The sequence below is a fragment of the Pseudorca crassidens genome, chromosome 19 (assembly GCF_039906515.1).
Source record: "Pseudorca crassidens isolate mPseCra1 chromosome 19, mPseCra1.hap1, whole genome shotgun sequence".
Classification (NCBI taxonomy): domain Eukaryota; kingdom Metazoa; phylum Chordata; class Mammalia; order Artiodactyla; family Delphinidae; genus Pseudorca; species Pseudorca crassidens.
Window position 1 is genome coordinate 57,929,427 of NC_090314.1, and position 12,000 is coordinate 57,941,426.

A 12,000-nucleotide genomic window follows, 5' to 3' on the forward strand; every position below is an offset into this window, starting at 1 on the left:
TAAGAACGAGGTCCACCTCGGACCCGACAGAGTAGTTTGAATAACGAGATTTTTCCATTTGTGGGGCCACTTTGCTTTGTCCCAGGAACTGCTAATAGGGGTGCGGGCTCTGATCCTCGCTGGGACAGTGTGAGGGTCCAGCAGAGAGCCCAAGGCTTCACGGGGCTGCCCATCCAAGACAGGCCACCTAGGGACAATGGCGTGGGAATTGGCGTCAGCCTTTGGCTAGGGAGGTGGGGTTGGGGAGAGGCAGATCAGGGTCAGGTAACCAATCTCTGGGTACATTCCATAGGAAAAGGAGCCCTGGCTTTTTTCAATAGAGAAGGAAAAATGATTAGGACCGTAAGATAAACCTTTCAGCTCCTACTTTCAGATGAGAGGCTGGTCACAGAGGCTGGGGGCAGTCTGTTAGGGATGAGGTGACTAGTTGGGGACATTGAAGGATGAGAAGCAAATGATTTTGGCAATCAGTGACAAGCAACGACAATCCTTTCAACATGATCCGCCCCCGCAACCCCCCCCCCGACCCCCGCATCATGTGCACCTCAAAGAAGCAATGGACAGGGTGTACTTTCCAAAATACTGCCATTTACTTCTGAAAAACACAAATGCCAAAGGCCCAGAGCAGCCCATGTGATTGGATTGCCTGCGACCTGCCTTGGGCCCCAGAAGAACCCGGCAAGGTCAGGCTCCTCCCTGCTCTGCCTGGGAGAGGCCTGGAGAGCGTCCTTATCGTGCTGACTCTGCTCTGGGAGCAAGATTTCTGCCTTGAAAGCAAATGCAGCAGCTGCAGAAATGTACAGGGCATACTTTCTCACCCCTCGCCCCACCCCTGGTGAACAGAGCTGGAGTAAAGGTGCCTCTAGGTCATAAGCTGCACGTCTCCTGCCCTCTTCCCATTGTTGGGGTCAGGGCTTTGGGAGACGTGTGACCTTGGCCCCATGTAAACTCCTTTAGCATGTAAACTCCTTGCTGCCCGTCTCCCCACCCCAAGCCTCACCCACATGACCTTGTTTTGCATACAATGCGTTGATTTTCCCAGAAATGGATGACCTCTCACTCCCTAACCTGGCTCAGTACGAAGGGAGATAAAGAAGTTTGGGCCCGAATGTCCATCTGAGAAGAAAAGGATGTGGCTGATGGGGGAGGAGATGGCCCTTGGGTTTAGGGGTTACACAACGGGGTGAGGTTTGCTCACTTCTATCTCCCACCTACTCCAGGAGTCAGGGCTTTCTTTTTATCTGGCTCTTTATCCAGTGGAAGCACTACAGCTGCTTGAAGAAGTAGCCTGTGGGCTGCATACCGGCCTAAGGATTGGAACAGAAGAATAACCTTTCCCTATCAGTAACTGTAGGTGTCTGGGGACACAGGCAGAAAGGTAGGAAGATAAGGCCAGGGATTCAGGGAGGAGGGGCTCCCCTGGGATCTGAGGTCCAGTGAATAGGAACCAGATGTTTCCAGGTGCCCTAATGTGCTTGTGGGCTGGGGGAAATGGGGTGCACCTCCCAGAGAGGGGCTAGTAAGGCCAGAGGTAGCCTAACAGACCTAATCTCTGTTACTCCTCTCCCCCCCTCCCCCCAGGGAGCTGGGTCCCTGCCCAATCTCCACATCTCTTATCTTCCTGAGGCTTTGGTCTCGCTCCTGGCACAAGGGCCCTGTCTTATTGGGGAAGATTGTTCTCTGGGGAGCCGGAGGAAATGAAGGCCTGGGTCTGCTCAGCCTCTTGCCAGCTGAAGGGTGGGAATGGGGTCACTACCTGCCTCATACCCCAGAAGTGCATCAGTGCCCCCTGGTGCTGAGCTGGTGCAATATCACCCTCATGGTGGGTAGGTGGGAGGCCCAGGCCCCTGAGTCCTAGCACTAGAAGGCAAAAGGGGCCCAGCTCCCTTCCTCCGTTTTCTGGTGCCCTTTTGATTAGATTATGTATCATTAAAATGAAATAAAAATATTTTACCCTCCTCCGGGGATGCAGGGAAGCTACAGGAGCTAGAATAAGGGCAGGAGTACGGAGGGGCTGTGCACTGGGTCCCCCAACTCTCTCCTCATTGGCTCAGCCGCTTAGAATAAACCAGGTCTGAGGGAGAAGGCTGCATCCTTGTGCGTCTCTGGAGCTTCCTCTCAGCCCCTTGGGATTCACAAGAAAGAGCAGCAGCTGGGCCGCTTCTTCTGGGATTCCACATAGTCTCGGATCTGGAAGCTGGGTTCATTAGCCTGCCGCCCGGCTCTGTACTTCAGCTCCCTTGAAGAGGAAGAAGAAATGGGCTGGGAAGGCAGTGAGGAACTGAGCCTTCTCCCACTCCCACGGCCCGGGGCCAGGGGGCCTCCGAACGCAGAATATAGTTGGGCCCGGGGACTGGGCCAAGGGCCAGGCCCTACCGAATTCCCAGATGGTGCCACCCTTCCCTGCACGTTCCCTTCCCGGCTCAGCGCTCACTTGGCAATGGCCAGAAAGGCTAACTCCACGTTCATGCCCGTCTTGGCGCTGGTCTCCATGAAGGGAACTCCATACTCCTGCCAGGGTGAGATTAGCCTCAGTGGCCAGTCTCCGGCTGCCCACCCCCACTCCCCCCAGGCAGTCACTTACCCTGGCCAGCATCTCTCCATCCTCTGAACGGATCATCCTTTCACTGCTCACATCCGCCTGTCAAGCCCAGGTGGGTCACTCTGGGGAAGGAAGCCTTGACCCCGGATGGCCCCTCTCCCGCCCCGCGGGCCCAGGTTTCTGCCCTGGGAGTAGGTACTTCCCGCCCTCTGCTGGTGACCTGCGGGACTGCGGGTGGTATGATCCACCTGGGGCCAGGGCTTCTGCCTTCTTCAAGTTCTTACCCAGCTCCCAGCAGGGGGATCTCACCCCAACTCAGGGAGGTGGGTAACTCTGCTTGGCAAGGGGGTGGTGGCCAGCCTCGAAGGGCTGACAGTATTTGAGGTTAACCCTTTCCACACACAGCTCTTAATCCGTGTATCTAGTCCCTAGGATCTAATAGGGGCTGAGCAGCTGGTCATCCCTGGATCTCTCAGGAAGCAGCTTGACCTTTCCCCACAGGGGGCCATTTCCAAAGCTTTAAGAGGGCAGATATGATGGACTGAAGCCTCCAGATAGGTCTGACTCCTGAACTGGAGGCTGTAAAGAGTGCTTTGCTGGAAGGATGTCCAGCTAATACTTGTGGCAGTGGGAGAAGGATGGGCTGACCCTGCCCTGGAACCACTCACCTTGTTGCCTAGGAGCATAATCACCACATCCCTCTGGGCGTACTCGTGAATCTCAGTGAGCCAGGCCTGTGGGAGAGGGTGCGCTGAGCCCCAGCCATTCCCCTCCTCCCTCCTGCCTTTCCTTCTTCTGCCCTGTGGATTATCCTGGACTACTCACTGCCCCTGAACACCGATCATAATGCCCTGTGCATTCTCTCATCGACATCTTTGTTTGGGCCTCTCCAGTCCTGAGTAGCTCTAAACCCCTTGCAGTGTAGCTCTCAGTTCTATGAAAGACAGAGGCGACAGAGGCTATATCTTATAAATCAGCTGGTAGTCACCAGCAGTCTCCTCGAGTGCCCTGTTGAGGATTCTAAGGCCCCATAAGGGCTCAGTGATCAAAAATACTGTGATTGATTAGTGATGTCTGCCATGAGCATGGGGTTGGAGGTGGCAGTAGGAGTGCCATGGATTCCATCCAGTTTATAAGCAGTTTTATATCTGTATGTCTTGTTCCCCCAGTTTGCTTGTCAACCCCTTGAGGTCAGGGAGCATGTGAAATCGTCACGATGCTGTGCACAGAGTCAGTGTTTGTTGAATTACTGTCTCGACTATTTAATAGTTTGCTTGTGAGGAGGGAGCCACTCGCTTTGTCTGCCTGAGTCACCTTCTTGAAAGCTGGGGTGGATGTATGGGTAGACTTTTCTGCTTGGGCTCTCCTCTTGGTCTCTGTGGGTAATTGTCCAGGGTGGAGCTGGGCACTTTCTGAACATTCTGTCATGAAATGCTCCATGAATCATAGGGATGAGCAGGTAGCACACAGCCTGCTTGGCCTTCATGCCCACATGCCCATCAACCACCCAGGAGTAGTTTATTACTTCTGAGTCACAGCTCCGGTGTTTTTAACGAGGCAGCAGTATTCCATGCTCCACCCATTCCCACAAAGCAGGAAGCAGCCCTGGCCTGCACAGGCCCTGCCCTGCCTGCTCATGAGTGGTGGGTGAGGAGGACCTACCCGGATGTTGTCGAAGGAAGATTTGTTGGTGATGTCATACAGCAGGAGCAAGGCTGGAGGGGGAGAGAGAGGTCACATGGGGAACTTGGGGCAGAAGGGTGGATGTTACAAGTGGGCTGGGGGGGTGGTGGAGGTAGAGCACGTGAGGGACCTACCCTGGGCATCTCGGTAATAAGCGTGGGTGACACTGCGGAACCGCTCCTGCCCTGCGGTGTCCCAGATCTAGGAAGGGATGAACAAATGGTCAGAAGGGGGCAGGGACTGTCCTGGGCAGAGGAAAGCCATGTTGTGGTACGAGAGATGGGCGGGGAGGTGAGATGTTTCCTTCTTTAGTTTCTCATGGGCTTGTGAACATCTGGTGATGTCCCGGATGGCGGTAGTTAATGAGTTCTCAAGCTCGGTGCTGTTGCTTCTTGCCCAGCCCAGGGATTAGAGGTGTCCAACCTCCCAGAGCAGATGAGGCCTGGGAACCTGGGGATGATTTGAAGCGAGCCTAAGCTTGTCTGAAGGCACTTAGAGCTGCTGCCTTTGACAGAAGGGAGGGTGCCTGGGAACGGCTTTTTCTGCAGACATCAAACAAACAAAGGCCGTTTCCTCTCCTGACCCCCACAGGAAGTTAGCCCAGGCGGTGCGCAGGGCCGCAGGCCTCCTGTGGTTGGGTGCGGAGGCTGGGTAGGCTCCCCCATCCTCTCGCCCACACCCCAGCCCTCCCAGCCGCTGGTCTCACCTGCAGCTTCACCCTCATACCATCCACGGTCACCACCTTGTTCTGAAAGAGAAAAGGGCAGAGGGAGAGGTGGGCGTGGAGGGCAGGGGAGTCTCGGTTTCTGCCTTCTGCTGAATCCTACAGTACAGCAAACATCCTGTCTGGTTGCTCCCCAGGGCCACGGGGGTCCGGTGAGCCCCGGAGACGTCTCCAGCCGGATCGCCCCATCAGGGCAGTGGGACTCTGTCCCCAGGTACCCCTACTTTGGAGTCCTCTCTTCTGGGGACTCCGTCTGCCCTTCTCACAACACGCCAAGGCAGGGAGAGCCTGAGAACCTGCCTGACCGCACCCCTCCTCTCGCCCCGGCCCGGGCTCAGCAAGGTGCACAGGCGGAGCCCAGCCTCCAAGCTCTTAGAGATAAGACGCCCACCAGCATCTCGGGGACCGCAGAGGCTGGATCTGCAGGGCCGTCTTTCCCCTGGCTGTCCACTAGTTCTCCTCAGTGAAGCTTCCCCTCGCACTGGGAGGGAGGCACCTGGCCTTTGAGAGCACCCCTGCCAGGGTTAGACCCTCACTCTCCTGGCCCGTGCGCGTGTGCAGTGCTCAGAGCCCTTGGCATCCGGGATGCCGATTTGTAAAGATGGGTTCATCGAGGTGAGAGGGAGGGATGCTGGCAAGCTGCTCTGTTCCCACAGGGCCAGCCCAGTTCCTCCACCTAGTGCCGTGCTGGGCTTCCCGGGACTCCAGAAAGACTGGCTGACCTCAGGTCTTGCCGGGGGGCCCAGCTAGCACTGTGGGATATGTCTGCCTGGCTGGGGGCAGGATGTTAAGACTCAGTCTCTCATTTCTCATCCTGTAGGGGAGCCAAGAGCCTCCCCAAGCCCAGACTCCTCTTAGCTGGCCACCTCTGGGGTCCCTAGGGGAGCATCCTGTGCCCTAGGGTGAGCCACAGCGGTCCTGAGAAGCCAGCGCAGGTGAGGAGAGGACCGTCCCCCGTGCCTGAGCCATAGCCCCTGGCTCGCTGCTGGAGGAGGAGCCTGCAGCCACCTCACCCTGAAGTCTATGCCGACAGTGGCTATGAAGGTCCCGGACAGGAAGGCCCCATCTTTGAATTGGATCAGGAAACAGGTTTTGCCGACGCCTGAGTCTCCCAGAAGCATCACCTAGGAGATGGGGGCAGAGGCAGTTAGCTGGGCTTCCAGGGAGAGCCAGGGAAGGATGCCGACTGCCCCGAGGGCACCTGCTTCTGGAGAAGCCGGCGGCTGCCTTCACCCTGCCTCTCCTCTCCACACTCCCCGGCTCCGGCTGCCTCTCAGGCTCTCCCTCTGACCCTCCTGTCCTCATCTGGTTTCCTGGAAGCCTGAGTTGCCAACTTAGCACGAACAGGACCTCAAACGTGCTCGGTGGCCCCAGAGAACAACCACATTCTTGTGGTCTCGACTCTGCACCGTGCTAGGATCCCTTCCCCCTCTGTGTGTGTTCCACACATGTGTGCACACGTGGGTGGGGCTATGGTGCCAGAAACAGAAGTGTTAATACCTCGGACAGGGATTCCCACCCAAGGGAGTGTATCAGAATCTGCTGGGGGCACGGCTCTGTCATTTGCAAAGTCATATTCTAAACTTACTTTTGTTCAGGTGTTTTACTTTTGGTTACATTTATTTGGAAGTTCCTGATGACATTTTATGTTTATAAAAGCGTTGCGTGAATTAGGGAAGGTTGAAATTTATACTGAAGCGGAGAGACATTTAGTCTGAAGTTCGTTCCGCAGAAACCTCCCACGTGGGACAAATGGCTGACAGTTGGCATCCCTGGTCACTGTAGGTGGCAGAGCAGGAGGGAGTGTGTGTGGGGGTATGTTTGTCCCTTTCCTGTCTGTCCAGTCTCTGCTCATCTTCTCTGGGGACCATGGGCGGGGGAGGGGACCCCTCTGTCCAGTCACTCCTCAATCTTGGAGAACAGAGGTCTAGACCTAATGCTGGAACTCTCCCAACAGGCCGAGTCGATACTTAATGGGCTGAGCAGGGACTAGGTTTGAGTTATTTTTGAGGCTGTGACCTTGACAATGGAGCCCAAGGGCTTTCCTGCTGTGGGCATGGGGTATGGGATTAGCTAACTTTGGTGGAGAGGTGGGGGGCTGAACCAAAGGTGTATGAAGGCTGGGGTCCTGGCTTGTACGTGGGTTACTGGGGGACTTCGGGAAGATTTCTTAACCCTTCTGTGGCAGTTTCCATAGTGGTTAGAAGGAAAGAGGGATAATTTCTTTGAGGCCTTTCTAGACTCCGTTAATGTCTAGGGTCAACAATGTTGGCATGAACCACCTGACTCCAGAAGAGTGGCCCGGGGTGGGTGCTGCCTGCCTGTGGCCCCATCCCCTCTAATCCTCCCCAAGGAGCTCCCACCAGGCTCTTCCCAGACCATCCCGGACTCAGTCTCCTAGGCAGGCCTCGGGCACGAAGGCTGGTGGGGGCCAGAGGCCAACTCTCCACAGATGCCGCTTGGCCCAGGGGACAGATGGCAGGCTGGGGGCTAAGGAGCCTTCGGGAGCCTGCATTGCTCCCTGGCTCCTGGGTCCCAGTACCCGATGGGGAAGGAGGGAGAGAGGGAGGTAGGGCAAGCACCTGTGTACTTTACAGTTGACGGTTGCCTTGAGCAAATGATGCCACCCACCCAGCCAGGCAAGTCCACCAAACAGCTGCCCAGCCTTGCCATCTCCTAGGCAAACACCCAGCTGGCGTGTCAGGCAAGGAGGTCAGGCAGGTCCCAGCGGCCTGGGGCTGGCCCTCAGCAGCTCCCCTCCCCTGAACACAGTGGGGGCCGACTTCCTGCCTGGAGCCCACAGAGGACGCTTATCGCAACGGCTCTGGGTGGGTGACTTGCAGAGTGGTTTCCTCTGAAACAAGGGGGGTTGCAGGAGGAACCCAAGGCGCAGAAAGAGGCAGGTCTCCTTCAAGGCCATGTAGCATGAGATGGGCGGCCCCTTCGCTAATCTATCCCCAACCGTACAGAGGAAGAGTGGAGGCTCTGGGCTCTCTCAGCACCTCTTTCAGAGTTCCTGGTACCTGCCTGCTCCAAGGGCATGGAGGGAGGGCATACAGACCAGTGTCCACCACCAGCCCCACCTGCTTCCGTTCAGGGCCACCCGCAGGGGGAACCAGCCCCAGACAGCTGACTTAAGCTCTCCCAGGTGGGAGACTTGTGCCTAACGCCCCAGGTCTTTCTCAGGTTCTAAAAATTCCCATGTGGGTCTGCATTCTGGCTAGCAACATCCTCCCAGAAGAAGGTGTGGGCAGTGACTGCAGGGGTGGAAAGGGAAGGGGTAGCGCCTGGGGGCAGCTGGGGTCCTAAAGATCTTCAGTCCTAAGGCCTGGAAACAGCGAGAAGGGCATTAACTGCAAGTTTCCCCGCCGCCAGGAGGCGTCCTTTCCAAGTCGCCAGGCAGCCCTATTTCCCAGCGCTTCGGGTGCCTGTACCCTGGAGGGTTGTGCGCTCAAACCCTACCTAGAAGCATGGGATTCCTGGGGCTCGTATTGGCCGGAGTGTGGCAGAAGAAAATGGGGTTGCGGTCCTCTGGGTGGGGAGTCACTCGCTCCTTCCGACCTTCCTCTCCCTTCTCCCACGGAGCCAGCCCAGATCCCTGGACGCTGGCATGGGCCCAGGGCTCTGTCTCGACCCTCCTTCCTTATTCTGGGAGACCCGGCTGCCTGGGGGGAAGGGATGAGTCCAACGCAGACGCAGCCAGAAAGGGTCTTGGGCGGGGAGGCCGGGGTCTCAGGGCGAAGAGCGCGGGGAGGGGTGACCCCCAGAGCCGGCACCGAGTCCCCAGCGCTGGGTGCAGTGCCCACCCACCTTGCCCATAAGATCGTAGCTCGGACTGCAGGGTGGGGAGCGCTCCGGGGCCTCGCCGTTCCGGGTGGCAGCGGCGCCAGGAGTGCCCGTCATGTCCCTGGACCAGAGGTGAGCTGGGGTAGGCGGCGGGCGAGGGACGGCGCAGGAACCGCCTCGCCTTAGGCTCCACCCACTCCTTCTCCCCTCCACCGCCCCGGCCCGGACCCCGACAGGCTCCTCCCTCCGTCCGCCACCTGAAAGACACTGGCGTGGAGCGGGCTGTCCCGCTGGGGCGCGCAGGACCGCAGGGTCAGCTCCCGAGGGGCAGGAGGGCCCCCGTGCGCCACACTGGCCTGAGGGCGTGGGCCAAATCCAGCCCTAGGACCGACCGGTCCCCAGGGTTGCCAGCTGCCGGGGTTAGGTTCCCACCGGGAGCTGTCCCTGGAGACCCCGCCTTCAGGGGAAGGTCTGGCCTCGCTGGGACCCGCGGACCCGCGCCCGGGTTGCCACTGCGCAGCGTGGCCAGGAGGCGGCGCCCGGGCTCCATCCGGCTGGCGGGCAACAAGTGGCTCCGGGAGCGGGGGCGGGGGAGGCTGGAGACGCCCCTGGGCAGCGCGGCGCGGGGTTCACGAGGAGGCGTGCGTTCCGAGCGCAGCTCTCAGGCAGTTTCGCTTTTGCTAATGCACCCCAGCTCGACGTCATCTGAATGTAATTGTGTTTACCGACCGATGGATATTCATCTTGCAGCACATTTGCACTTCGGGGCCCCTGGCCGGTGCTTGGACTTTGACACCTCCCATTTCTGCCTGCCCTGTTGGGCTGCGCCCAGAATGTACCCACCCCGGAGAGCCTTCCGAGGTGGGCTTCCCTGCACACCTCCCAATCCAGGGGCTCCCGAAGGCAGAGCTGACCCCTGGCACCGAGTAGGCCTTAAACGTTTGGTATCAAAAGAATTCATGAAGTCCTGAATCTTTTTTTTTTTTTGGCTCCACCGCACTGGCACCTGGGTTCTTACTTCCCTCACCAGGGATCGAACTCACGCCCCCAGCGATGGAAGTGCAGAGTCTTAACCACTGGACCGCCAGGGAAGTCCCTGTGGTGAATCATTTTGAGCAGAGTCTCCAGGACATCTAAGGAACCCTGCAGCTCCTGGTGACAGAGGGTGAGAGTATGTCTGGGGTTGTCCATAGCGGAGTTCAGGGGCCCTGGCCTGGGCTAACCATTCAATTACGCTGTCCCAACGTCTTATATAAGGGAGGTCAGGTTCCCGCGGAACGGGGTGGGTGCAAGCAAAGGAACTGCGTGAAGGGTGTGAGGAGAGGCAGGGGCCCTGCACCTCTTTACCTACATGTTGGGGTGAGGGGCAAGGGGCAGGCATGGCTTATGTGTGACCACAGGCCCCGAGGAGACTGTGTGCACCCGCCTCCTACCACGTGACTTTTGGCGTCAGCTGGAGCTGTTTGCCGGAAGTGGTGTGCCGTAACCTCATCTGCACACAGGGAGGGACTCGTACGGGGAGCCACACCTGCGCAAGGAGCAGCCCTACACAGCCCTGCAGGTGTGCGTCCTTGCCTGCTGTTCGGGTGCCAGAGGCTCTGGCTGCACATAACGCCCCAGCCCATTCAATGTCCTGGGCCCCGGGCTCCTGAGGGTTCATCCGGGAACCCTGCAGGGGAGCGGGTTTCAGCGCCAGTGGGTAATGACCAAGGAGGAAGGAGAGAGGGGACCTGGCCTGGTCCTCCCGGGCCTTCCACTGCCAACCAGGCTGATACGGGTTGCACTATGCTCCCCCCACTCCCCAAAGAGATGCTGAAGTCCTAAACCCCAGTAACTCAGAACGTGACCTTATTTGGAAGGAGGGTCATTGCGGATGTAATTATTTAAGATGACGTCATAGAGAGTAGGGTGGGCCCTTAATCCAGTACGACTGGGGTCCTTATAAGAAGAGGACACGCGGGGAGAAAATGGCCATGTAGAGACAGAGGCAGAGATGGGAGTGTTGCGGCTACAAGCCAAGGAATGCCAAGGGTTTCCGGGAGCCACCAGAAGCTGGGAGAGGCAAGGGAGGACCCTGCCTTTGAGCTTTCAGAGGGAGCGTGGCCCTGCCGACACCTTGGTTTCTGGCCTCCGGCTGTGATTTATATTGGCTCCACCAAGACCCTTTCTGTCCTGTGGCACACAGGTTTGGGATGGAGACGGTTGCCCATCAGTGTGAATGCTCCAGAAGTGGGGGAGAAATACAAGCACTGTCTTGCTGTACGCTGCAGCGGAGTCCGAGTGGGCTGGTGGCACCGGGGGAGGCCCGGCTGCCCTCTTCCGGGTCATGCCTGTGTGGCCCGCTGGGTCTGGGGCCTGTGGGCTGTGTTGTATGCAGAGTGTTACACACTGTCCTCTGGGACACTGCAGCATCAGGCGGGGTGTTCAAGGGCAGCGGCCAGTGAGGCAGAAGCGAGAGGGGGTCAGGGGTGCTCAGAATTGGGGGTGCAGGAGAGGCAGGTTTTGCCCCAAAGGGAGGGAGCACAACCCACTCAAGGATGGGGGCTGTAGATGGGTGACCTGGAGAGCACAACCGCTGGGAGGTCCAGGCCTCCCGACAGCCTCTCTAGTGCTGTGTACACGCTGGGCCAGCCTGCATCTCCCCAAGTACTCACACCAGGGACACGTCACCCCACCCACACCTCACACCCCACACAGACACACACAGCTCACACCACACCACAAATAGACACCTCACATCATGCACACAACACACACACACACCTCAAATCTCACATACACGCAACGTCACAGGAACACATACCCCTCACACCATGCACATCGCAGATCAAGCCACATACACCGTCTTGTATCAGCTGCAATCACACACACACGCCTCATGACACACCACAACCACACATACCCTCCATCATCCCACAAACACACATGTCACATCATGAACACAGGCACACCTCATATCATACCATAAACACACAATGCCTTACACGGCCCCCCCCAAACACGCATCTTAAATGATCACCCCTCCCAAACACACACCTCACGTCCCCCTAAACACCTCTCACCACATCACAGTTACACAGCTCATCCCACACCACCAACATACACCCCTAACTGGCCCCCATGTCTCACGCCGTCCCCAGATGTACAAATCACCCTCCAAATAAAGCCCCTCTTTTTTTTTTTTTCCGGCCGTGGCATGGGGCTTGCAGGATCTTAGTTCCCCTACCAGGGCTCGAACCCGCGCCCTCGGCAGTGAAAGCGAGGA

At 57.9% G+C, this 12,000-nt stretch overlaps 1 protein-coding gene across 6 annotated transcripts in view; it reads right to left on the minus strand.

The window, feature by feature from the left end:
• Positions 1 to 568: 568 nt before the first annotated feature.
• RAB37 (RAB37, member RAS oncogene family) overlaps positions 569 to 12,000 on the minus strand; it is a 73,163-nt gene continuing 61,731 nt past the window's right edge. Inside the window, exons 1-9 of one of the 6 annotated variants that reach the window (XM_067715773.1) lie at positions 8,760 to 8,886; positions 5,963 to 6,073; positions 4,932 to 4,973; positions 4,360 to 4,426; positions 4,205 to 4,257; positions 3,211 to 3,276; positions 2,585 to 2,641; positions 2,435 to 2,511; positions 569 to 2,239 (exon numbers count right to left, since the gene is read on the minus strand). In XM_067715773.1, coding sequence (XP_067571874.1) covers positions 2,134 to 2,239; positions 2,435 to 2,511; positions 2,585 to 2,641; positions 3,211 to 3,276; positions 4,205 to 4,257; positions 4,360 to 4,426; positions 4,932 to 4,973; positions 5,963 to 6,073; positions 8,760 to 8,852 — 672 coding nt within the window. In that variant the 5' untranslated portion in view covers positions 8,853 to 8,886 and the 3' untranslated portion in view covers positions 569 to 2,133. Of the gene's footprint in view, positions 2,240 to 2,434; positions 2,512 to 2,584; positions 2,642 to 3,210; positions 3,277 to 4,204; positions 4,258 to 4,359; positions 4,427 to 4,931; positions 4,974 to 5,962; positions 6,074 to 8,759; positions 8,887 to 12,000 lie in introns of those variants that run through there. The other 5 variants (XM_067715776.1, XM_067715774.1, XM_067715777.1 and 2 more) reach the window with 5 other exon arrangements.